General features: G+C 41.5%; 2 protein-coding genes across 4 annotated transcripts; one reads left to right on the top strand and one right to left on the bottom strand.

Annotated features, from left to right (window-relative positions):
- Positions 1 to 1117: 1117 nt before the first annotated feature.
- LOC139202412 (GRAM domain-containing protein 2B) lies at positions 1118 to 17603 on the top strand. 3 transcript variants are annotated; one of them, XM_070831884.1, is made up of 13 exons: positions 1118 to 1278; positions 11651 to 11827; positions 12945 to 13008; positions 13219 to 13291; positions 13515 to 13618; positions 13794 to 13892; positions 14097 to 14168; positions 14469 to 14537; positions 14705 to 14801; positions 15054 to 15143; positions 15291 to 15390; positions 15733 to 15840; positions 16120 to 17603. In XM_070831884.1, the coding sequence occupies exons 1-13, from the start codon at positions 1187 to 1189 to the stop codon at positions 16136 to 16138; spliced, it is 1164 nt and encodes a 387-aa protein (XP_070687985.1). In that variant the 5' UTR covers positions 1118 to 1186; the 3' UTR covers positions 16139 to 17603. The 3 variants fall into 3 exon arrangements, with proteins under 3 accessions (XP_070687985.1, XP_070687983.1, XP_070687986.1); XM_070831882.1 differs by having other exon boundaries at positions 12942 to 13008; XM_070831885.1 differs by lacking the exon at positions 1118 to 1278 and adding an exon at positions 7758 to 7924 and having other exon boundaries at positions 12942 to 13008.
- Positions 17604 to 21483: 3880 nt separating this feature from the next.
- On the bottom strand, positions 21484 to 23523 carry lim2.2 (lens intrinsic membrane protein 2.2). Its single transcript, XM_070831886.1, has 4 exons — positions 23346 to 23523; positions 22557 to 22697; positions 22013 to 22147; positions 21484 to 21696 (listed from the first exon to the last, which is right to left on the bottom strand). The coding sequence occupies exons 1-4, from the start codon at positions 23521 to 23523 to the stop codon at positions 21626 to 21628; spliced, it is 525 nt and encodes a 174-aa protein (XP_070687987.1). The 3' UTR covers positions 21484 to 21625.
- Positions 23524 to 27550: the final 4027 nt, after the last annotated feature.

Here is a 27550-nt window from a genome sequence, read left to right as displayed (position 1 = left end):
GCAGTAAAGGGTAGCTAAACACAATCTTTTAACATAAAAAGTTACACCACTTTTCTGGATCAGATTCCACCTTTTTAAACACATACGGTAGGCACAAGTAACACGCAGTCATCCAGTGTGACTACAATGTGACTTAAACTTTAGCCTTATGGCCGTGGTCTGCTAATTGTACGGTAGGTGTGTGACTTTGCCATTTGCTGCAGTAGTTGTTGCCTTTTTCTTCAGCAGTGGGGGTGTGTGGGGGGGGTGAGAGACTTGGCTCTTCAGTGGCTGGATAAAATCTAAAGTGTTTCATGCTGTGGCACTGGAATAAACATCTCCAACTGTGCAACTAACTCGGCTTCTGAGTCACTTGCCTCCACTTCCCATTAACACAGGAACACGAGTGATTTCCCCACTCATTATGATTCACGAGATAAGCGTAATTTCACTTTTTTAACGGCCAGCTTTTGTAGTTCATCAAACTAAAATACTTGATCTGCCACTGCTCTTTTTAAAGAATATTTATTGTGGCTTAAAAGCCTGATATCTATTCCTCAAAGGTAACTGACAAGGGCAGTATACTTTATTCACATGTAGGCTACATGTGCTACAATAAGCTATTTTCTGTAACTATTATTAATATTAGGTTATAGCACTATATCTAGGGTGTAGGTTTGCCTTCATACAATAAAATTCATCTTTTTGTTTGACACTATAAAGCAGTATAGCACAAATGCCCCACCCTTTTGTACCAGAACAGTCACTTTATCTGTAAACTTAAGTATATTGTGATGTGGCAACGCCTTTGTAATATCACAGTGTGTATTCCCAATGTTGTTAACACGTATAATGTGCAACACACAAGTAAATTATTGATTAAAAAGGCCACAGTGGCACAATAATAACACAGGCCCTTCCTTGTATAGATCTGAAGAAAAGGACTGCCGGCTACCATATAAGGTAATGGGCGGTCACTGTAAACCAACTACCCCGCTCTGATTGGACGATCAGTCTGACATGACCGTTTTTTCCTGCGTCGTCGCCGACGCTGATTGGTCGGCTGACTTGGTCCGATTTAAGCTCATTATCTTAATCAGCCGTAGATGAAGTGAAGAGGAAAAAAAACAGAAGCCAAACAAGGACGGTGGAGTTCGGCGTGGAGGGTCGTTTCTACACGAGCCGACGACCACTGGCTGAGGGAAGAATGCTTGAAAACAAGAGGGAGAGATTGAAAACCTTCCTCAGGAAGATCGACGAGAAGGCCATAGTCAGAATCAAGCACTTCATGAAAGAGAGGTGAGCGGAATGAATGTGGCTAGCTGAACCGCTATCTGCCGGTGGTTAACATCAACAGGGGGGGATGCTAACGGTTAGCATTTCACTGATTACAACAACCTGTCCGATAAGACTGGGTTGTTTTTATCTCGTCTTAATGTAGTAATTAGCACAGAACCAGGTGATGTGCTTTAAGGAGTTTATTTGAATTGAAATGTAACTAAAGGGAGAAAACGCCTTTCAGTCAGTGGGTAGGTAATGCTAGCAGGCTAGCCATCCGTCTAGCTAAAGATGCGTTTGCATTGAAATGAACTTAAGCTAACCTTAGTGGCATAGTCAATTGACGCTAAACTAACTGGCATTGAAATAAACCAGTAAAAACAGTCATTGTTGTCGGTTGTCCTCGATGGTGGCTGTTGCGAGCATCTTTGCAATGTTCGTGTGTATTAGGACAACCAACACTGGTGGGTGTACACTGTGTTAAAGCAGAAGCTTAACGATACGTGATGAGCTGATGATGACCTAAGCATCTGACATGGCTGATAGTTAAGACAGACTTGGACAACTCCTAGAATATAATCCTTTTAAAGTGGGCATATACAATTTCTAGTTAAAAAGAATGACGGCCATTCATCCAGAAAATATTATCTGGGGAACATTCTCACGGGTTAGGATTGTGAGGTTAGGTTTCATGCTTTCCTGTGAATTGTCTGTAGAGACACAATGTGGGGAAGTGGTTTCATTTCTAGTCTTTGCTTGTTTTCTCGTTTAACCTTTTCTTAGACAATGATTGACCCAGATTGGCCCTGTAAAGTGCGGTGTTATGTTTGTGTGTGTGTTGTTTGTGTCGAGTTGCTGGCTAATCTAAGCCAGGTAGCAATAAATAACCCGCATTACATGTGGTAGAGTGGCATAAAGGGATACCGAGTCCAGATCTGGCTGGTTGTTAATCTCGCCTGTGCCTCCTGCCCTGAAATCATGAGTTCATCCAACGTGTGGGTCTATCTGGGTCAGATTGGCATCCCTTTTTTTTTTTTTTTTTTTTGTCCTTTCGTCATGATCATGGATGAGCCAGCCCTGTTGAGATCCAGAGCAGACCAGCCTGGCAGAGACGCACTTATACAGAATGGCATTCACTCACACACTCTTTTAAACATGCACCCTCTAGCCCCCAGGGTAGAGGGAAACACACACACACACACACTTGTCACACATGGGACGAGCAAGTCTATGTTTTCTCAGAAAAGCCTATTTTTAGCTCCCATGAGTCGACCACAGGTGGTAGATGGTGTTATATAAACGCTCCCAGTTTCTCACTGTTAGTACTCCCCGTCCTCTGAGCTTTGCCTTCTACCGTCCTCCCCATAGATAGCCATTTGCTTTGAGTACAAGAGCCCAGCCAATCAGATTTGGCCTTCTGGTTATCAGCATAGCTATGTTGTGTCTGTTGTATGCTATGTGGAGTGATAATCTGTTTCCACAACACACACACTCATATATATATCAGACTTCAGACTTCAGACTTCAGACTTCTTTATTTTATCCCCCATAGGGGGAAATTTTCTTGTTACAGCAGCAACAATATAAACAGGGACAGTGAAAGAACAAAGCAATAGAAAAGACAAAAAATAGCAAATATAAATATAAATATAGATATAAATATATGGATTGTGATGAAATGAAATAAATATTTACACCATAGGATATTTACAGGAATGGAATGGCATGGATGGTAGGCAGTATATTAACATCAGCCAGTGATGCTGGTGTTAAAGAGTCTGATGGCTATATGAGTGTATGTCGCAGTGTTAGGCCTCATTGAGCCAAGGTTGTGACCATTTCATTCCCTCAATCTTGTAGTCTGTTTCCTTCTGCATCTATTTAAATCTTCTTTGTGAAGATGCCAGAAAAGGGTTGAAGAATAGTCAAGGTAGCAAATGCACCACATGCCTTCACACTGAACACCTGCTTCCTGGGTTATTGTTTGTCACTCTGCTGGCTGCAGGTTTGCAGTGCAAACAGTGGCAAAAAAATATGAATAGTCCTGTTTCAATAAGGAAGAACCTGGTATGGCTGCAAAGCAACGTTGAGATGGAGGAGGATGGAGGATCCTGGAATAGGCTGGGTGGGGCGGCGTCGCAGGCGTCCTGTTGGCTCCAGGAAGATGTTCCCAGGACAGAGCCTCCTTGCTGCTGTGGTCGGTGAGGACGGTGTAGGTCTAAATTATGAGATGTGCTGCAGGCGTATAGGAAAAGCCCAAGTTAGAGGGTGAAAGCCACATCTGCAGGACTGTTTATCGCTAAATGAAGGGTTGCATACTAACCAGCTGGTCACGGTTGAACTTATGTGTTGCCACTGTCAGGCTAGTGCTAATGACCACTCCTCTGCCGTTTTCACAGAGCCAAGAAAAAAAAAGGCTATATTCTTCTTGGCTGTTTCACCTTTTGGTACTCACAGCAGCCCGATGAATTCCACCTAAAGTAGTTGCCATAGGTCAGTCTAATTTCATACACATGAGGCTTTATGCAAGCTTATCTAAACGCGCGAGTTGAAGCTTGTCAGTTTTTAATAACAGGATAACACTCGATATGATGCCTCGTTGACAGAGAGGGCTTTCTTTGGTCATAAAAGACTTTGCAAGTCAGGTTTTATTTAACAGTATCTTGACATCACAATAAACCTGTAGATATGGGCACAGAAACCTGGTATGAAATGGGCCCTGGGGCTAATGTATTAAAGACCTTAGTATTGATAAACTCCAACCTTACTGCTTCTGCTCTCGGTATTGGAGACATTAAGAAAGTAGAACATTAACATTATCTTGCATCTTATGTCTTGCGCTCTAGGGACACACACACACACACACACACACACACACACACACACACACACACACACACACACAGACAGACCCTACTAGTGCTGAGAGAACTTATCACTCAAAAGTCTGGTTACACTTCAACAGAGACATTTCATTTAGATGAAATATCTTGCGAAAACAACATCACTTGAGAAAATAAAGAAATGTTAAGAGTGTTAACTTGTTCAAAATGTAAAAATAACTGAGAATAGTGTTAAATTACTGGATGCACACTGCACCACTTTATTTTTGCCATCCATACAATGCATTAGACAGTTTGTTTTTTTTCTATGTGAAGAATGCCATGAATTTTTTTTTGTTCTTTCCCAGCACAGTAAAAACTCAGTATGGATACACAATTAGAGAAAAAGGGTAAAACCCTGTTTATTCAAACCTGTAATATCTGAATGACTCAATTAATGAAATGACATAAGCAAATTATGTAATTTTAGCCTGAAAAGTACACTCATGGGTAGAAGATTTTTAGCAGAGTTGCTACTCTAATCTGTGAAATTACCTGCTACAGATTTATACGCTTTGCCCTCAGTGATATATAGTCAACCATCCTGCTCTGTAGGTTGATTGTATTTTTTTATTTTTAACAGGTTGCATTTCAGCTATAAACTGAATTGTTCCAGATGTAAATGTACAATTCATTATGGATTCAAAATGGCTTTGGCACATATAATAATATTGGACGGGAGTATATACTCAATCAACATGTGGCTCTGAGAGCCTGAGATCAACAAAATTCTACTGTAGATTAAATCCATGCCACCTTTGTGTACAGTAGAGTGACCTACTTTTTACTTTTAATGATTTTAAAGTCAGGTGGGTTTTTCCAGCCACCACCACACCAGCCCCACTCCACTCTGCTCACATGCCTGGTCATTGAATGTAGTCTAAGTCGCCCCGAAGAAAGACCCTCTCTGTCTCGGTGCCCAGTTAGCACAGAGGAAGTGGAGGGAGATGCAGTGTGCACGAGGCTGCATGACTTCCCATCCAAATACACACACACATCATTTTGTAAAACATGCACACAGACACACTTTCTGTTCTACTTGGCGCACGCACACAGACGCACCCACATACAGTTTTGCTGCAGACTGAGCTCTGGCAGGGCGCCACAGGCTGCATGTTATTTTGCCATGACCACTGGCTCGCTTTCCTGCCCCTCCTGACTGCTCTATTGAAGCTCCCACACATGCACACAAACATGCACAGACGCATAATCCCTTTCAGCCCAACCCAGAGTAATATTTTGGGACATCTTTTAATTTTCTCATTCTGGTGATTAATTGTTGGTTTGTGGTTATGAATCAAGCATAGCTGTTATAGAATCAGCCAAATTTAAACCCCAATAAACAGTGAAATTAGTTGTGATTGTGCTGGTACAAAACTAGATTGTCACAGATTACGACTCTCAGATGCTGTGCTGCATGGTTGGTTCTAAAGTCTAAAAACTTTGATATCTCTACTGTCCTATTTTGCTCAATAAAGCACAGCTGCAACAATCTGCTGTTTTGCTTTGGAATAAACTGGTTTTGATTGGATGGCGGTGAATCAGCAGTTCACATGACACAACTTATCCACAGCTCTCCAGAAGGTGGTGCTCTCTCGCCATCGGGTTCTGTAAATTCTCAGCTGATCTCATAGAGATGACTTGGATTTCAGCCCCACATGTGAGCCTGGCGCTCGTGTTGTTACAGCATGAGTGGCGACTGTGGGAAAGCTTTGACATAAGTATTCTATACATAAGTAATTTTGTCTTAAGGGCACTAACACTGAAGACCAGCTGACGTAATGCTGACGTCTACAGCCAGACTCCTGGGATCATCCGTCTCATCTTGGGACAGCGAATGAAAGCATCATAACTCTATACCCAGAGGAGTTGTTTTGCGAGATGGAATGTCCCGTGCCAGAGAAATCAGCCTGCACCTCAGTCACAGCTATTTTCTAGTGAATTAAACATCCTCATCTGTTTATAAGCCAAGCGTATACTTAATATATAACTTGCCTTTGAATTGTTTTTTATGGAGCTGTCAGTCTAAAGATATTGAATTGAACTTTAAGTACATGAGTACAAGGCTGTCACCCCAGCATACCACAGCAACAAAAATATTCCATCAAACTGTCACTAACAATTTTTTGCACGGTAATGCTCTAGTGGTGAAGTTAGCAGTACAATTTGACAGGAAGAGCATTTTTATGTATGAATGCATTTTTTGGGAACAAAGATGAACACGGCTGTCTCAAGAAGTGCTCTTGCACTTCCTCACAAACATTGTGCAATCTTATCTGTTGATAAAGGAGGGAGACAAACACGAGAAAGCTCATGCAGTATGTACACAGTGTATATTGAATTTATTGTGTAAGTCTAATAAGCGTCCCCTTTTTTCCACTTGGCAGCATATATATTGCAGATATATCCTCCTTTTCCATTGTATTCACCAGTCATCTAATCTGGCCTGACCATAACCTGTAGGACACACTTTTTCTGCTTCAACTTCTCTTTCATTTCCTGCTGTCTAGCTTTTAAGTTGCGTGGTTAAGACGACCGTTGTGTAAGCTATGTGTTGGGGAATGTCTTGTACCGCCTCTGAAGACATTTAGGAAGTGACATTATGCAATCAGGGGTAGCAGGTTTAAAGGATAAATCAGTAGCCCAATACCTTGTTGAACCTTTGTCAATGTTGGATTGCAGGCAATCCATTGATGTCGATCTACAGCATGTTGTTGGTACACACAATCAATGTGTAGTCTGTTAAACAGGAAGTTCACTTCCAGGCTCAAGAACTCTGAGAGGCCACGTGGCTGTAGCAGGGATCAAACCTGTGCCATTTTTATGAAGGCAAAGTGTATTTATAACACAGCCACCTCTCAAGCGTTCAGCTCGCAGCAAGACGTTTACAGTGAAAACACGGCAGGTGGTGGTTAAACAGGAGAGGTAAGGAGTAATGTATGGTGGCTAAATTAGGACTGATGTCAAGAGTGCAGCTTGAGTTTATCTCTCTGAGTTTCCTGGATGGTGATGTCATGGGTATACAAATAGACGAAGAGTAGCTCTCAGCTGAGGTTTGTGAATGAAGTGAGTGTCTGCTACATTCACAGTACACTACATTAGCTAATTGCCTGTTTCATCATATAATGTGAGCTTTTCTCCACTTTCCCCCCAGTCAAACAAATATTCCTGTGTGTGATGACCCCATTTACATCATCCACAATGAGCATGAGCTAACTATTGTCATGCACATTGCACAGGCTGCTTCAAAGCCATCTCCCGGTTGTTATTGAGAACAGGCCTTTGAATGTTGCTGTTAGGCCCTCCAAACTGAGAATGGCCTGGTAAAGTTTCTCTCACCCCCCGCGTTCTCCACCATTTACCCCCTACTGTTGTAGCCGTTTCCACGACAACACATGCTGAGACCGCCTCGGAAAGGACAAAGCTTGGGAGGGCATTGCAGGCTCCAACCCCAACCAGTCCTTTTTTGTTACTCTTTTCACCCTCCTCTTTTGGGTCCTCTTTCCCGCTGTGTGTTTCTGGCACCATCTCCACGTTGAGCTCTTCAGTGTTTCCAAACGTTGCAGTAAAACAGACCTTTACACCCTTTTGATTTGTCGAACGCTGCCCAGGGTCCAAGTGCAACAGGCGCAACTGCCATTCTCATTTGGCTGCCTCGACCAGTGGTGCCTGCAAGCTTTTAGGGATCGTGGAAGAAGAAATTTGTTGGTAATGGAGAGAGGAAAAGGCTTGTTGAACCGACAGGGTGCTGTGGCTCACTCTTATTGCTCAGAGGATCTAGGAAGGTAAGGCGAGCAAACGTATCCAGTTTCTGATCTCAGCCAGTACTGCGCAAACTGTCTCAGATAAGGCACGGCTGACTTGACCAACATTGAGTAAATGTTGGCAAATTGTTGGGCGATATATCCCACTGAACTGGGGGGAAGTAATGTTGACTTTGTTAAACTTAAGTTTCAAAATGGTGCTTCAAATGCCAAAACGATTTGTGAATCCGGGAGCACATGCTAGCATGGTTGTGGTCTGTGATGAAGTGATTTGTCTGCCGTCCCAAGATAATGCTAGAACAAATGCAGATAAAGAAATGGATCAAACTGTCATGTGCTGGTCACTAATCTGTATTTCACAGAACGTGTCATCGTATGAGGTTGCTGTTTGTGCTGTAGCGTTTCCCCTCTGAGACAAATTGTACTCTGGAGCACGTCCAGATAAATATGCCCTTATAACCACGTGCATGCTCATTTTAATCCGCTGCTGTAGAGAATTTGATACGCCTATGCATGGCTGGCTTGAAAAGCCAGGCATGCCTGGAACAACAATGATTTCGCTAGGTGGTTTGACATAGTGCACTAACAAGGAAATAGGTCAGGGGTCAAGGCTTACGTCTTGCTATCACACACCCATTTCAGGTAGGCTGCCTCCTACTTCGTAAATACAAAGTGGTTTTTAAGAAACTTTACATATTTAATAATGCTCATGCATTATTTTCCTGTTTTTGTTTATTTAGTTGTTTGTACATTGGTTATTGACACACACCTGTTCATCATTGATGGCTTTGGCCTTGAGCATATTTATAGGCTGACCTTGAATTGGGCTGATCTGATTTCCTCCATTGAGACACACTTGGCATGAAATGCACTTTTCAAACAATCATTAATTTTTCCACTGTTCGATCATAGATTATTACATTTCTTGCTCTTTTTTTTTTTTCGCCCGATGTCCATTTTTTCCTTAACACTACTGTTTCAACCAGGCAGTATTTACTGGAAACGCTGCAATAAACCTTATACACAGTAGCACTGCGTGGCTGATTGCCAGACCGTCTGTGTATTGACATAAACTCCAGAGATGTGACGTTAATGAGGGTACAAACGATTGTAGTCATCAGAGCAATACAGGGACTGTACTGTGACAATATTTTCAAGCAATTCAATTCTCAGAACTTCCATCACCTGTTTTTTTTATTGAGTGCTTTTTAAAAGCGGAGCACGTTTTAACTGACACTGAGTCAGTTAAGACTGAGTGCATGTGGCTTCCTGAGTGTTACAGGAAGCAGCTTCAACGTGACCTTGTTAATGGTTACAGTTACTCCTGAGCAGGGAGAGGAAGTTGTTGAGAAATTCAAACAGTTACAGTCTTTGAATATTGCTTATATTGCCCTGTGACTTTACCCCCTGCCCGGTGGAAACAGGTCAGGTGAGCATATTTGAACACAGACAAACCATCTGGTCAACAGTTCAGCGCTGATTATGAAATTGTTCTCACAGTGTGATGTCTCCGTCTAAACACCAGTCACTGTTGCTTGCCTTAGTTAACTAGCTGCTTTGGACATTTTAGTTAGAATTATTTTATATTTTAAAACACACAACACTCCTTAAGTTTGTGCAGTAGATAAGCTTACAGCTACAGTAGGTTTTACTTAGCATCACTGATAAGTGGACAGAAATATCATGAAAGCTTATGCCTGCTTTTGACTAAGTTCTTTTTGTACTCACGTGTGGTTAAGTGTTTGCCGGTTGCTATTTAATAGTCAGTCGAGACTTAATTACAGGACAGGCATCCAGCTGAAGCTACATGTCATGTTTTCCTTTTCTCTCTGACCTTTACCCCAATTACTCAGGTGGCTCTCTAGAGAACTTTTTATGAGATGGGTTTTTGACTGCGTAGAAGAAACTTGTTCAACAAAATGTTTTAAATGCTATGCAGTCATGTGTGTCCTCTTTGATTAAGACTTGAGCAGTGGAACACACCCGACTGTCACTTAGAGCCACTGTCACTTTTTCTAACTTTTAAAGACGTTCTAAACATACTGAGCGAGTTTGAGGAGGACATTTGAGCTTGTGTTGCGCTCCGTCTCCCTGGTACGATTCATCGCCTGAGGGGATAATGCACCACTCCTAGATCAGGCCAGATAGGCCAGTCTGAGCACCTCACAAGTATTTTCCCTTCTTACTCGCACACTGCGATTTTAAGAAGCCCCTGATCCTGCTTTGCCCCACCGGAGCAAATTCCAACAAGATATAATTTTGATGTTGGATAATGTTTCAGTGGAGGATTTCATGGAACGGGCTTTGTTTTCTTAAACATGTCAGTGCCTGTGTTGTGCTCCGCTGACTGTGTGCGTGAGGGAGTGTGTGTGTGCGCTGGGCACTTTCATGTTTGGCAGTGGGGGGAGTGGTTGAGTTTGACGTCACCCACTACGGAGTGTCACACCATTCTCAACACAAAGTGGCTTCCTCCTTGCACATTCACACTGCAACACAGATACAGTTTTTTTCTGGCAGGATGTGGCGAAGGACCCTGACTTAACTTGGACCACGTATTTAGAATTAAAAGGACTATAAAGATCTTTTTTGGGAGTTTTATTTTCTTAGTGTCTTGATTTATTTATTTATTTTTTGTTTTGAACATCTCAGCTTTTATAGCGTGAGGCCAGTGATTATAGCTTACAGATAACAGAGCGTTTTGAGTTTTTCTTTTTGTTGTTTTTTCTATAAGCGAAGGAAATGCCTACTGTCAGTAGGTATATGAGTTTCCGTTCATCAAAGCGACTTAAAATTACCAGGTAAGGTGGTCCTTAGTAGTTTTCTTTAGTTATTAGTCTAGTCTAAGTCTATTAATTATCTCCTACATGCAATTTTAATGTTTCTGTCTTGTGTTTATTTTATTTGTCCTTGTAAAGCACTATGAATTACCTTGTGTCTGAATGGTGCTATATAAATATATTTGCCTGGCCTAACTTGCGGTTTGAGTGAAGCCTCGGTCTGATGCTGAAAAACTAAAGCAGTCAGCTTGTCTCATATTTGTCCTGCATCGTCACTGATAGATTTTACAGGTCTATATTTTGTGTCATCATGTTGCAGCAGACTCTTTCCTGTTCCTGGTCAAGGACAGGCCATGGCCTTTGATTAGCACATAGGCAGTTCCTGCAACCTTTTTACTTTTTTTTTTTTTACAGGTTATTGAAACGGCTTGTTTACAGAGGTTTGTCAAAGTTTGTCAGTTTTACAGCATCAGCTTGTAAAGCCGACGGGAGCTGTAATTGTTCAGCCACAGTACTGACGCAACACGTATCAATAAAACTAAAAGCAGGGAAGGGGTAACATTTCCTAAGACATCATAAAGATGAGTCAAATGTCAGTCCCGTCATCACACGTCCTTTAAATTGAAGGATTTAGTTAATAATAAAGACGTCTAAACAATGATTAAGTTGCCAAATCTCAACCCCAAGATGATGTAAAGTCTCATGTGCTGTTAAAATGCTGAAGGACCGGTTATGATTTCTGAATGTATGTTTCTACAAAGGTGTTTCATCAGTGTGTTTTAGGTGTGATACTGTAATAGTCTATAGTGGTGAAAATAACAAATAAGCCTGCTGCCTTATGTAATGTCCTTGCTGTAACTTTTGTAAAAAATTCCACATGTCAATTGTATGCGCAAATGAAAATGAACATTTTACATGTTGCTAAAGCAGTTTTTTTGTTTGTTTGTTTGTTTTTTTTCCCCTTATACAGCAGCTACCCAGTCGAGAGCAGTGGTGGCACGCTGCCAGCCAAAATAAAGAAAAGCAGGAGCAGCTTAAGCAATGGCAGCATCAAGAAGGTGGAGACGAGGAAAGCTTTGAGCTTGGAGGCGGCCCAGCTTGAGATCCAGCAACAGCACAAAACCCTCACCAGACAAGTAGCCATCAGGTAGGGCTAATGGGGAAGATGGTTGGATATGTACACCTGGGGAAAAAAAAAACATAAAATATCTAAAGATAAAGCCATAAAGGTCATATATACTGTTGACTATAACCCTGTATGCAAAATTATAGAGGAACCATAAAATTAGCCAATTTTATGAAGACCCACTTCCTATTCTCCCTATCCTATTCTGACAGGCCATCTTCAAAATTGTTTTGAAATCTAAAAACTGAAATGGAAGTGATGAAACGGTTAAAGTCTTATCAGATGTGGGGGGGAAAATATTATTCGTCAGTCATGAAATGCATAAAATCGCGTGCAGCATGTAGTGGAAACTCGCAGCTATTCTGAACTTGCATCACAAGACCTGACCTGACTCTCAGCTGTTGCTCCGTCCTGACACACACATGACTGCACAGCCGTTGAACACTGACTGTGTTCTCACATGATTCAAATGCGTGAGGTAGACCTGTGATATTTGCCGGTGTGAAGAACAATCTTCATCCCTTCTGCTGCTTACGAGTGAGAATCCATCCTTTTGGGTCAGCATGAACTAAAGAACTAAAATAGGCCGGTAAATTAAACATTATTGGATTTTTAGGCGTAGAAAAGACGCAAATGGATCACTGAAATCCATCGAGACAACAAGAATTCCAGTGCCAAGACTCGGGATATGTTGTCATTTTGTTTTGAGTATGTTACATTAAGTTAGAATTATACCTTAGACTCCTGATCCTTAAACTGCAGTCGAGATGGAGTTACTTAATCCGAAATAAATCAAAGTTTGATGCTTGAGCCGTTTCTGGCATCAACATACGTACAAATAATTTCCGTACAATAGCAGTCCACAGACCAGTGGTGGGCAGTATGGAATGTTTTTTTTTTTTTTTTTTAAACATTCAACGGTTTTCTCATGTTATTGAAACTTAATCCTATCAAGCAACAGCAGGGGGTTTCTTCGGCTTAGAGAGGGTTCTGATGAAATTGCATATCCTACATAGTGTTAAAGTGTGCGCTCTCATGTAGGGTCTCTGTATCTTCTCATATCAACTCGAACCCACTGAAGCCACCGATGTCCTTTTTTTTTTTTTTAAATTGACAGTGATGCTCTTCGTCTCAGCAGGTCCCAGACGTTCGATGTTGACAGCAGAGGCTTTGAGAGCACAGAGGGCACTGGCACACAAAGCGTAAGTTCACCATGACATTTAATGTAACGTAAATATTTGTGGAAATGACTCATTGTCCTTGTCGCCGTAATATTAATGCTGTTCCGTGAATGGTGTGTGGTCACAAAAACTAGACCTGTAGATTTTGTTGAAAGCTGCCGCCGAGCCGCGACGGCTCATTGTCTGCCCATCATTCGAAGGTGTTAATTCTCGCTTTCGTTTCTCTTTCAGAGTTTCATGAAGCACAACAAGAAATTCCACAAGCTGTTCCCAGACATTCCCAAGAGTGAAGACTTGATACACGGTAGGTACACACAAATGAAGGCGAGACTGAATGATTTCATGGGGGTACAAGACACCAGATGCAGGTTATTTTACAGCTCGGTCTTGAATAAAATATTGCCGCCTTTTCGTAATCATCCAGCCAAAAGGAGGACATTTTATTAAATGAATGTCACTGTCACTAAATTTAACGAATGACTGAACCACATTAAGCTAAAAGTGTTGGCGCTCCTTTTTTCTCCCAGCATACATCTGTGCCCTGCAGAAGGAAGTGCCCTACCATGGTCGGCTGTACATCACTGACACTCATGCCTGTTTCTACTCCTCAGTTCTGCTCAAAGACACTAAGGTAGGCTGCAGCTCTGCCCTGGCTCCTCCCTTTCCTGGTGTTTCTTTTTTTAGTTTTAAAATACGTGCTTATTATATTGCTAGATTTTTATGTATATTAATAATCTAGTAAAATATATTTTTAAAAAAAACAAAACTTTTCCTGACTTTCTGTTTGTGGCTGTTTCGTCTTGCAGGTAGTGATTCCAGTTTCCTGCATCCACATAGTGAAGAAGCAGAACATGGCTCTGCTGGTACCCAACGCCTTGTCAGTCCGCACCACAGAAGGAGACAAGGTCAGTTTCACACCTCCAGCCCCACACAGTCATCGTATTTAACACTTGATTAGGACATGTAGCCTTTTTTATAACAAGAGATGTTCAAAGTCAAATGTAAGCCCTGCTTAAACACACTGAACTCTGCTTTAGATGTAATCAATGACTGTGTTTTGTAGTTCACACGGCTAATATTCTTGCCTTTCTCTCTCTCTCATTGTTTAGTACCTGTTTGTGTCGCTGCGGAACAGAGAATCATGTTACCAGCTGCTGCGTTCAGTATGTCCTCAGATAGAGGTGAGTTCACTCAGGCCAAATGTCAGAGTTTTTAGATGTTCAGACATGATAAATGTGCACTTTTTATTGCATTTATTGCAATCAGGTTCTAATCCTATTGATCTGACATGATGCAATTGTTTTGTATTAAGTGTTACAGAATCTCAAATTGAGTTCCGGAAATGTATTGAACTTAGCAATGAAAAGGGAGCAACAACTCTGCTATTGTGAACTCAGAGCATCCAGACTGTCGAAACAAATGTTAACTTTTACAAATACAATTTCTAACAAGTCAAACCTAAACTCTTCTCCCTGTTACAGGATGGCAGCACAAACAGTAGTCCTGTCTTCTCCTCAGCTGAGAACAGCTTCGATAAGAGCAAACTTGTGGTAAGAGACCTTTTTCTCAATATTGCACAATTTCAAACGTCATTGTCACGGGGCCTAACGTTTGTTCCAAGCATTATGTGATGCACAGAATTGTGGATATGTCCGAATTATAGGATTGACCGGTTTGTGATGGCGTTCCTTTCTCTCTCTTCCTCTCGTCTCAACAGAACTCCAGCCAGTCCAGTCTGGACGACAGCTTCGACCAATTTGATGGCTCCGAGTCGCAGTCTTTACTGGACCAGCCTCTGCACAGACCACACAGAGGTGAGTGGTCTACGCCGGTCGCTTAATTCCTTACATTCGTTAACTTATTTACAGGCTAAGCAGCAAACCTAGTTAATGTAGCAAACGCTACTTGTATGTAGAATAATCACATGTCTCATATCATGTGATATATAATCAATATCTCTTGTTCTAATTTCTGTTCTAACTAGTTTACACGCAAAGTCCAAAGTTTACTAACAGGCTGACATTAATTTTTTTTTTTTTTTCCCCCCACCCCTCTTCCTTCTTCAGAGGCAGTGCCTAATGGGAATGCGTCGGCTTTCAAGAGTCTGCACATGCAGCAGAGTGATAGTTCGTCCTCAGAAGAGCTGTCTGTATCTGGTAAGAGACACACACACACACACACACACACACTCACAGGCTGCCATTCAACATTACTTACCAGCTAGTCTGATAAATAAACCAGCTAACCACAGTCAAAGTGGTCTGTAGAGTCGACAACTACATTTGTTTACTTTCCATTTCCAGGTGGATCGTGGGTTTGGAATGTGACGGAAAAGGCCAAGTCCCTGCTGGTTCAGAGAGAGGCCAGCACCCTCAACACTTTACTCTTCATTTACTTGATTTTGTGAGTTGCACTTCCTCCTTCTAACATTGTCCTTCTTTCAAGCCAATGGTTCCCCCCCCCCCCACCTCATATGCTAATTTAGATCTGAAGGGGAAATTCTGAGGAATTTTAGAAACATGTCCTGGTAGTAACAAACTAGTTGATCTTATAAGATCTCATGGCATAATAGGAAATCCATCTTCCTGACAACTGCTTAAGAATATAGGCGTTAATGAAGTATGTAGCCGTTGGTCCTCCATGCACCTTTCTATAAAAGCTGACGTCATTAACCATTACTACAGTGATTACATGGACAGGAAGAAGGCAGTAAATGTGACTTGTGACTCTGTTTGCGTGTTGCAGGGTCGTGCTGCTGCTGCTGTCTTCCGGCTACATTGGTTTACGCATTGTGGCCCTGGAGGAACAGCTGACATCCCTCGGGGCTCTGCCTGAGTTCACCCTACAGAGCGGGTAAGAAGTCTTTCTCTTTCGATTTCAGTCCTTTTTTTTATTCTTCATTGTGCAGTACAACAGGTCTGCTTCACACCTACACTGATATTCCCATTAATCTGATGTTTACCGTCGCATACTTGCCATTGTTCTCCTCCAAGGGTGCAGCGCATATTAGTTCCTGTAATGGGTGTAGCCAAGCTTCCAACAAATTAAATACTGAGAGTTGTCAGGTGTGTGTTTTTAGTTTTTCATTTTGCTTCGTCTGCTCTCAACTGGTTCCCCGTTGTGTCTTCACAGGTACCACCAAGACACATAACACTCAGCAACCGAAGGAGAGACTGGCTGACTCATGACTGGAGGATCATTTCGGCCTCTTCCAGCAGAACGCAGGAGAAATTTTCACGTCCTCAGACTGCGCTCCCAACATAGCCGGTGCTGTCGAGGAGGACAAATGACCAAACGGTGCAATTTTCAGAGACAACTTGTAAACTCGAAGGGCTAAACTTCCTCCCAGTGCAGTAGACAAACTGACATGCCACGACTTGGGCACACAGAGCCGCGCCAAAATGCATACACACACACACACACACACACACACACACACACACACACTGCCTGGTTGCAGCGTGTCTGTCGTTCAAACCAAAGCCAAAGCGGCTCTAACTTAGCAATGTGCCACACTAGCCAAGTTGACGGGCACTTTCCTGACAGAAACTGTTCCACACCTGTGAACTCGTGTTATCCATCGTCCTTCATACATACTCTTCTCCCCGAGCATGCAGTCTGAACAGGGCTATACCAATCAGCATTAGCCTGCTGTAGTGCTTATTATTGCACCTCAACACCAGAGACGTAGCGCTATGCGTAGCCAAAGATGCACACGGGGCACATCTTTTGCATGAGGTGCACGGAGATGACTTTTAAATGGCTTTTTCTGTCTCTTATTTAACCCTTCCATCTTATCAGCGGTATATTTAAGTCTGTCTCTGTCTTTAAATTCAGTATCTGTTGGGTTCTCCTCCTCCAATGGTTCTCTTCCTAATCAGCTGTGGGTTGAAATGATGGTAGCCGGAATCTCAAAGTCAGATCAGCTCACGAAGGCTTGATCCTCTCCTGATGGTCTTATCCTTTTCTCTCTTTCTCCAACCAGCAGTGATTGCAGTATTACTTTCCTCGTCTTTGGCATGATTTAAACCAGTTTAATGATCAATGCTCCGAGGTTGTTTTTCCCTGCAGTCTCAGCCGGGTCAACGCATCATCAATGCACAAATACTTAGTACAATAGGACACGAGGAGGTTGTCTCAGAGGCATCATTACGTTTTTGTGTACGACTTTTCTATGACTTTGGTCTTCAAGAGTAGAATTCAAATCTGTCTGGTTCAGAATCTATTGATGTGCTGTCAACCAGGAAAAAAAACCGACCACGTTGTGTTTTAAAAGCAAAAACCTCTCTCTCCTCGGCAGGCCTCTTGAGGACCAAGTGGCATTTCTAGAATTTTCAGGTTATTTGAAGTAGCACCAATAATGTATTTCTGATGTTCATGCACGTGTCCGCGATGTGGACACTTGACTGATACTGTATGTGCATTCTCACTCCTGTCACCCGAAGAGGAGAATTTACAACCACACTTGCTGCAAGGTCCCGAGTTTCCAACGATGAAATGAGTGGTCCCAAAAAGAAATTTCAATATGCAACAACTTATTATGCATGGCAAAACGTAATTTATCTTTGTGTGCTGTTTTTAAATGGAGCTTGGTGTTTGTCGGGAAGAAAATGTGTAAGAGGGGCGGGGGGGGGCGGGGAGTAAAGTTAGTGAAAGGAACCGCTCAAGCGGGCGAGCGCACTTTAAAAAATGTGTTGTGCCTGTCACAATCCAAGACACTGTGTTTGGATTGAGAGAAAAAAATGGCAAAGCTGGTGTTCTGTGGTATCTGACGGTGCTAAGACCTTTTTTAAATTGTTTTCACTCAGGGGTGGTGGGCAGTACCTGCCACGTGGTTTTAGGTTATCATCTTTTTTTTTTCTTTTCTTTTTTTTGCTTTGTCATTTCAAAGTCTAGTGCTCGTGATGGGGTTCACATTCTGTACATCTTGGCTTTGGTGACTTCTCAGATGTCCCTTTGAGAAAGAACACTACTTTTCATTGAGATTCACTCGACTTTACTGACTGATGTAACTCAGAATGCTTGCTTGTGTCTTCCCCCCCCCCCCCTCTCTCTCATGACCCTTTTTTAAACCAGCCTAACGATGCATATCCGCACCACATCTCAATGATTTAACATCACCTTTGTTGTGGAAGCCCTTGTTGACGAGTTGCAGTGAGTGGATTTGCTTTTGCTGCATCCTGTTCCAAGATTGGTCACATTCTTAAGCTCAGCGAAGGTTTTTGTCAACATGCCATATACAGTACTGTCAGTTCTTATGCCCCCACCAGGGGGCAGCACACACATTCACTGTCCTTGAATGGACTCGATGCAAGAATCTCAATGATGAGGGCAGTATTTGTGTGGTTTTGCACTATTCAAAGTGTTGTAAATAATTTTGTATCAGTTGTTAATGTCCTTAATTCTACTATGGTCCTATATATTTATTTGCATTCTGTGTAATTCAAAGTAGTCTCTGTGAGATGGCTTTGCTATTGTTCAAAATAAATCAAATGTTGCGAAGTAAATAACGTTCTGCGTATTTGCTGTTACTCACTGTTCTTATGCAAGACTTGGGGGAAAATGGATGGAACCTTAACTTTGGGATCGGCACAGGTAAACTGGAAACAAGCTAGCATCCACAAGATCAGATCTTTTTTTTTTTTTGCATTTCACATCAGTGTTTGAGGTAATGTGTACACAGAAAGTAATTTAACATCCCTATTTAGGGAAGCAGTCTTTCAATATAGAAAAGGTACATTTACTGTGAAGTATTTCTGCGGCAGGTCATCCATGGTTTTGATAGAAAAGTGGGTTTTCAATGTCTTAATTTGATGGATTTAACTCCTGCAAATCAGACTGAGTCTGGATAAGAAGACTTTGTTAAATATATTTATCATTTATTGACCCCTGCCTGTACCTACTGACCACATACAAACATTTACAGAGGATACTTTCATACTAAATTAGGCTTGGTTTTGATATCGACGCCTTCTTAAAATAATCGCCCCAAGTCATTTTTTCAGATTTTTCAGGAAACACAAAAAACTGAACCATTTGTTGAATATATGATATTTACTAACAATTTTAATCAAAACAGTTATAACAACAGATGCCTATTGACATACAAACAACAATGTCAGTCAAACATGGAACATGAGAGAATTAAATGACTTAGGCACATTTTTGAACATGCCTTTGTGACTTAGGCAATTTCAAACCTTCTACTCTGTCAAGAATAAAGCATAACTAATAAACTAACTAAACCTAATGCTGAGGAGGCATGTGCATTTCTTCACTTCTCCCTCCAGCTCTTCTTTGCTGGATTCTTGACTGATGTCTATTTGTGTGGCAAATTGTCAAAGAAGTGATGACACTCGACAGGCATGATGGGTTTCATTGACTGGAGGTCCTGGAACTTTCTCTCCTTGATTGGCAGAGCACATGGAAACAATCTTATCCATGCCATTGGCCCATTTGGCACCTGTACCCTTTGTGGCAGTTCTTCCCACACAGAGGCTTCTGAGAAGGACAGTCTGAAATGGACCTTGCCTTCACTGCTAAACTGAAGAAGCCCGCAAGTCATGCACAGTCAGGTCTCCAGCTTTTTTGCCTGGTCTGATGCTAAAGAAGAAGGCTCCATTCAGTTTCAGGAACTCATCATGCTTGAGCACTTTCACATGGTAAGGTGATGGCCTGATTCTTGCAGTCTGAAGTATAATGACATAGTCTCTTGGGGTGAAGATATCTGCAACTATTTTGCGTTCAATAGTACTATGCGTGCTGTCGCACTCCATTTGTGTATGACCTGCAACAAGGTATTTCTGTGTTATTAGTACCCCATATTTCCTTGCAAGCTCAGAGTATGCATTCGCATCTTTAACATCATCCATGGGAGCTGATGCTGCATCATTATCAACATGCTGCATTATCTCTTTAATGATAGTCTCATTGTCATCCTCAGTAGATGAGGACAGACTGGTGTCATGATTGTCAAGTGCATCTCCTACCAAAATGAAAAAAAAAAATATTTAAACCCTTCAAAAATGTGTGATCATTCTGAGAAACATGAATTGCCTTGTGGTCAATTGTATTAAGCTCCACCTAGGATTCCCAAAATGGTTTGCAAGTTGTCTCTAGACACAGCAGAAGAGGCATACTATAATACCAGCCAAATCATGTTATGATTTCTTAATTAGATGATGTACTGTGGAGAAAATTAGACAAAAAGCAATACTGTTTGTTCAAATATTGTTTGATAAGACCTAAAAAGTTAACAGAAAGCTTATCACTTGTAAAAGCCATCGATTCTGGAGCCTATCCACTTTTTGTGCTTTTTAGCTAAATTCCTAAACTGAAATTTTACCTAAAAAGACTGAATAAAAAGATGAAATATTATGCAATATTTATAGCCTAGTGTATATTATAGTAAACATCTTCACCTACCAATATGGGAGGAGCCCTGAATCGTGGAAATAACGTCAGAAACTGTGTAGAATTATCTTCTTCTTGAATCAGCTGCCATCTTGAAAAGCTTGTAAAATTGCCTAAGTCACATTGTCTTGTGACTTAGGCAAAATAAAACTGCCTAAGTCACACTCTTGACATAGGCAATTATACTAAAGGGGTAGAATGGCATGATCTGTTTAACTGAGGATGTAGGCAATTTTACCAGAGGTGGCCAGCATCATGAGGAGATGATTTAGGCAAAAAAAATCATTTTTGTAAAAAAAATGACTTAGGCAATTATTTTAAGAGGGTGACGATATTCTTTTATGTCTGTAGATGGTCTGAAGACATTTCTCCTAATGCAGAAAGATTATTTAGTTCTGAGCTGAGAAAATCTGCATCAAGCAGCTAGGCACCTCCAGATATTGTATTACCCATTTCTCTCGCTTTGTTTTTTTTTTTCTTTTCTAAAGGTATATTTAAATTCTATCAATGACATAGATCGCCCAGAGGGATTAATAGTTAAACTTAATCCCTGTGGCTCAGAGGTAGAGAGCCACTAATAGTCGGCAAGTCTTAAGTATCCTTGGGCAAGATGCTGAACCCCAAATTGCTCCTGAAGTTGTGCTTCGGCTTGTGTGTGTGTGTGTGTGTGAACAGTTGGTTTGCATATTGCATAGGCAGCCCTGCTGTCAGTGTATGAGCAGCGGTGTGCTTTGCCTCCTGTGTGGCACCATCTAGTGGAGAAATTCTTACACAGCCAAAAAAAAACTACACAGAGAAAAGTCATTTTAATTCTGTTCAATCAGTGGCCTCCACCTCGAGGCACACACCACCAAAGGAATTTTAAAAAGAGTCCTGGAGTATTTTAGCGAAATCAATGATAGTTCAGACGTTATTTCATGAAGGGTTTCACACTTTCCATTGTTTCATCTATACCTAGAGACATAAAATCATCATAAAGTCATAAAATGTAATTTAAAAAAAAATCATATTCATGTTTTTCATGTTATGTTATATCTCTGCCAGTTACCCTCGAGGGAAACGTGAGGCTTTCTACATGTCTGAGTCGAGATAAAAATGCTTTCGTTAGTGAATAAGTGTTGCAGTGAAACCGTACAGGAGTCTCTGATTTCTATTTATTCCATTCTAGGTAGCAAAAGCAGCAGCGACATCCATTGCAACAGTCTAATCGGTGTGTTCATCTTGTTCAGCTGTCCGGGTTGTTTGAAGGAGCAGGTTCCCCGGTGGTCCGCTGGTAAGCACAGAGCTGAAACACACCTGAGAGAAACCAAGGATGGAAAGTTCAGTAAGAGAGTAGTCTTCAAATATAACTAATATTATTTATGATAAAAAAAAAAAAAAATGCAAATCCATCTCATTATTAGAAATAGTTTTTGTCATGGAAAGAAAAAAACACTTGAAGTTGTAGTGGCTTTAAATACTTGAATTACTATGAGACCATAGAAGAAGAACCAAAAGGCCTTTTGGAGTTTATTTGGACACCTTTGCATGCTCGTATCCAGGCTGCTGCCGACGACGATTTATTTCATTCACAATTAACAATTTGACAAAATGAATGAAAACCAGTAAATACCTGCTGCAAAAGCCAAAATAATGGCCACCCAGCCGATGATATAGGACCAGGAAAAGCGCCAGTCCAAGAAACGCTTGCCAAAGAAAGTGACAGTCACACCGGTGTAAATTGCCAAAGCCAGCAGAGCAAGAAAACCTGAGAATAGCGAGTGAGAGGAAATGTTCTAAATAAAAGCATGAATATAAGCAGAGCATGTAACGCGTAACAAACTCTAACCTGTACAATCTGTTGACACATATTTAAAGTACACAGCATTACTTAACAGGATGGTACCAGTTTTCACCCACAACACTGGGTACCCACTGACCTCTGACCAGCTGCTGTTAGCCCATTACAAAAAGATCACAAGTTCACAAAGTCTAATGCAGGGAAAATGGAAAACATACAAGTGACTTGATTTCACTGCAGTGAATCTTCTTGTCGTTCCACCTTTAAAAAGTATTTAGAATCGGTGAAGCTTGTTATATTTCACGAACCTACAGGATGAACGTGCGGGACACGTGGTCTCTGACCCACCAGGTCACCCTCTAACTCTGTGTGTTACCTGACAGGACGAGGGCGATGCCGCCTGTACGGACCCTCCTGTTCTTGGTGCCGTTAGTGAAGGCGCTCAGGCCGAGCACCACGCCGGCGAAGCAGCTGAGCACCGCCAGCAACATGAAGGCCCGTGTGGCATCCCAGAAGGCTGGACAGAAAGGTCAGGAACACACGTACACATCAACAGATCTGGTAAATCTGGCATTTTTAGTTTGCATGTTGGCATTTTTATGTTTAAATTTGCCAGTATGAACACTAAGAGTAGATCACAGAGTTCCTTCTGTGCTACGCAGTCAGGACTTTTCCCTCACTTTCATTTATTTTGGTGAATTTTCTGCAGAGACTCTTCCTTCGGCCTTTTCGTCCTAACGCTATTTGTGCAATTTTAGGAAGTGTCCTTTCCATCAATGAAAAATCACAGGCTCCCATGTCTTTAGACTGCGTAATTCATATGATTAGAACAGTTAGATATGGTTTTTAGTTGTAGTGTGCTTGCAGAAATCAGCTGTCATATCTGCATGATATTCCTCTTTTAATAAAAAAATTTGCTATTCTGTCAATGTGTCTGTCATCATTTGATTTCACATTGTGTAATCAATCAATAGGACACTGGATTTGATCAGATTGTATAAATGAATGTGATCTTATAATCATAATTTATTTACATTCTGAGAGAATAATTTCCTCCAAAATTCCCAATCGGCCACTTTTAACGTTAAAAATGGTTGGATTTAAAGATTTCAGCATAGATTATTAGCTGGTGGCAGCTAGAGTCCAAACCTCTGAAGCAACTCACCTACAGTTATGGTGTGAGCGTGGCATTTGTGGTTGATGCAAAACCTCCAAAGGCCTTGATTGGCTGAGCTACCCGAATATCGATACTGCATCCAGAAGTCTGTCGCCGTAGAAACGATGAGAAGCACGAGGGCAGCCACACCGCAAAGCGTGCCTCCTCCCGCCAAAGAATACAGCATCGTGGGGAAGCCGCGGGAAGTGCTGTCCTCCTAATCATTCAGGGGCTGCTCAGGGAGGAGAGGACAGGGTGGGAAAAGGTGCATCAGTGGAGGCCTCAGCATTTACCGACTCAAGTCATCCATGCAAATTGTCACCATCAACCGTTCCCCATCCAGGTTTAGGCGAATTTTATCCTGTTCATCAAGCTAATTGGCTGTTGATGGCTCTCTCTGCTGTCCACTCAGATGTATCAATCTATAATACAGTGCGTTGATTTGTGCACTGACTCTGCATCAGGCACTTTTGCAAAGGTCACGCTTTCTTGCCGCTTCCACATTGCTATATAACACCCACTCTCCCTCATGCAAATCAGACACCTTAGTTATTCTACTGAGCATCCTGGAGGTGCTACAGGTCTTAAAACCTCTGTTACAGGAGGTGGCCATGGTAGCGCCACCGACCTGCTGCAAACTGCAGCCTCACTTTAAGTATATGAGCCTGGTTTAGGTGCATTTTTATGTATTCACTGTACTTTCAGAGCAGGCAGAAAAGACCGATCACATCGTTTATGCTGACAAACACTCCAAAAAGTAAATGTCCAAGGGGAAAAGAATTCTTCTTTAAAATGGTTTAAAAACAATAAATGGTTTTGGAATATTACCAGATGATCCTTATTAAGAAGAATTAAAAAAAAAAAATGGAGAAATACAAAGATTTGAAATGTCATTCACACACTTCAAGCACACATTCCCACACAGTAGACAAGAAAGTCAGTCATTCTTCGGTGATGTTGTCAAATTGGTCATCGCCAGCAAAGCACTTGAGCCAAACCGCTGTATGACAATAAGCTTGCCTATCAGGCAGTTCAGAGCCATTGTTCACCACTAATTCCCCTCCATGCACCACTAACTAATCTTTCAATACTGAGCAACTGAACTGTCAGCAGTGTCGCTCTGTCACACAGCCAGCAAACCAGTGATTTCATACACTGAGTTCCACTCTGGCACTTTCTTAAAAATCCCCAAAGTCCAATATCACTTCCAAACTAGACATATATTCATCTGGATTCTAATTATTGTCTCACAAAATTGTTCAAAAAAAAAAAAAAAAACAGAACAAACATCAGGGTTCCAGGAATAGTTTGTTAGCTGTAAAGATCTTTTCCCAAGACAGAGAGTCTCCAAACTTCATCTCCTCTGTCTGCGTAGTTCCGCCTATTCTCCAAAAGCAGGCCCTTAGCTGTTGATTTTCCTTTTAAACCCCCCCAAAGACAGCAGCATCGTCCTGGAAGTACAGTAAAAAACAGATTCTGCGTAAGTCCAAGTTTTTTTTCTGATACCTCTAGCTTGGCTGGTGTCTCTCCAGGGTTGCTGGCTCCGGCAGTGTGCCTATCCTTTTTAAGCTCTGTACGCCTGGCTGTCATTGTCCACCTCACAAAAGAGGGAATGATCGAGTGCAGCATGTGAGTGTTGGTAAATCCCCCCCACCCCTTGCTCTCTTCTCTGCAATTATCTCCATCCCTCTATCACCCCTCTGATTATTGCACATGTCCAACTTTGCGTGACTTCTTCTCATTCCTATCCTTTTCATAACACTTCTTTCATGCTTTCTCTAGAGTAGCTGATCATACCTAGCACCTGCAACAAGTGCATCATGGGACTCTTTTCTGCCATGAGCAATGCCCAACCCCCCACGGGTTAGTGATGGGAACATGCAGGGCTAGAGATTAGCAGTCCTCCTATGCAAAAGCAACACAGCCAATTGCCTAAAGCAGAGAGGACGTGATTGTGTACTCTACGTCTTGCATGTGTCTGCAAAGCGTTGTGCAACTTGCATCTGCCTGCGTCCACGCGGAGTTCTGTGTGTTTCATCCCTGAAATGCTTTTTAAGCAGACGCTGATGGGGAAGACGCACAGAAACACAAACACATTTTGAGTTTTTCAGGCTTATCTGTGCGCTTTATCTGGCAAAACCACACACACACACACACACACACAATGCACACACACACATTAAAGCGCAGTGTGATGGCACTTTGTATCTTAGTTCCATCTCCTAACACACACTAATATGTAACTTTTTTTTTTTTTTTTTCATTCAAAAGCAAGAACAACATTTGGTTATTGGACTGCAACTATTTTATTATTTTAACAGTTTAAACCCCGCTGACCTCTTTGCAGTTCCATCATCACAGATTCGTGTGCACAAACATTGTTTAAAACCACGCAGGCTTTAAATGACATCGTGAGCCACAGATAATGTTAGATATGACGCATAATTTACGGTAACCCATGACAGACATTCTCCCCTCCCTCTCACACCACTTGCTTTTTCTCATCCGTCAGATTTCTGCATAGATGCTCAATAAAGGTTTAAGTTAAACTTATTCGTAAAACACATCACATCCAGTCCAGCAGTATCCGGATCCTTAAAGTGCCTCATTACATTGACTTGCCTGCCAACGTTTCCATCGTCATTTATTTGATTTGGATTTTAAAGTTTGCTTCAAATTAAAGTTCTGGTGAATCCTTTCTCACCGTCTTTGTGTCCGAAATTCGGGTTGTTTTTTTCGGGCAACGGCTACACCTCATCACCTCATTTTGCTGATCAGTGATTGAGCTCTTATCACAGCCACTCTTTTTTTTTTTTTTTTTTTCTCCCCACCCAATCACTTTTAACAACCACACCACGCTTTGCTTTTACTGTGCTCATCTTTGCTCTGAATCTGCTTACTAATGAGCCACCACTGAAATTATACATCAAATGTGCTTACGCCTGAATCCACAAAAAAAATCCTCAATATTTACTTATTCTCACGTTGCAATTCATCGATTTACTTTGTCCGGCACACAACAATGAAATGAAAGTTTTTGTCTAAGACACAAACTACTTTGTTCACCACTGAAATTTCGAACCTGAACATACTGTGTTTTCAATATTTGTGTAAAGCCACTAGTGCTCGTACTTATTCAGGAGGGGAAAAACAGTTTGGGGGATGTATGCAAGTGTGCACAGAAGCCAATGGCCGATCTTTTTTTTTTTTTTTTTGCATTACAGTGACATTACAAGAATTTACAGATGACATGGCATATGAGAAAATACCAGAATAAAGCTGCAAATAAATAAATAAATAAATCTCTCAATCGATACATGCATCCGAAAAATCTTTACAAATGTTTACAAAAAGGCACATTATGATATGCATAACAAAACGTGGCTCCTTTCCACAACTCTAAGAGGCCATCTCACTGCTTCCTGGAAAAACAACAGTGCTTTATGAACGTCCCTTCTACGGCGATCTTAATGTTTTGTATCGAGTTCTGACTACAGCGGACTAAAACGCAGTTTGGCATTGTGAGAAAAGAACTAAAGCGATTGGAGGTGTGCTTGCAGTGAGCCTAATGATGCCTTTCAATAGAGGCATCATCAGTCATCTCTATATTGTGACTCCATCTTTGTCGGCTCCAATGGATTCATCTTTATTCTCTACTTATAAAAGCAGAAGTGAACACACACACACACACACACACCCACCCGTACTTTAAAAAGGTACTGAACCTCACGTGAATTCTAAATATTATTATTAACACTATAATTCCATGTTTCCTCTTTTTTTTTTTACACCTTTGGAAAATGTTCTTACTTGTTTCCTTTAATTTTGTTTTACTTTAATTACACTTTAAAACCGCAAAGCCAAATACAAACACATGTTTTCAGAATGCTGCTTTTGCTGGCACACGCATTAGCAAATACTCACAAAGACATACTGTGCACAGCAGTATGCAAACGCACACACGCACAATCAAGACTGATCTTTAAAGTGACAGGATTTGACACATCCGTCACACAGTTTAAACACACACCACACAGTTAACTCCAAACTGAGCAGCATATATAAACAGCTTGATGCCCATGGTATGTGTGCATATGTATACACACGCTGCAGCAGCTAGTGATCCCATGCCGTTTCGTATGTGGACGAGGTGCCCTTGTGTTTCCTGCTGCTGCTGCTGCTGCTGTTAACCAGTTGTTTCTCCAGTGAACACC

This window comes from Pempheris klunzingeri, chromosome 6 (assembly GCF_042242105.1).
Source record: "Pempheris klunzingeri isolate RE-2024b chromosome 6, fPemKlu1.hap1, whole genome shotgun sequence".
Taxonomy (NCBI): Eukaryota; Metazoa; Chordata; class Actinopteri; order Acropomatiformes; family Pempheridae; genus Pempheris; species Pempheris klunzingeri.
The sequence above is the reverse complement of the archived record's forward strand: the minus strand, read 5'-3'. Positions and strand labels throughout refer to the sequence as shown.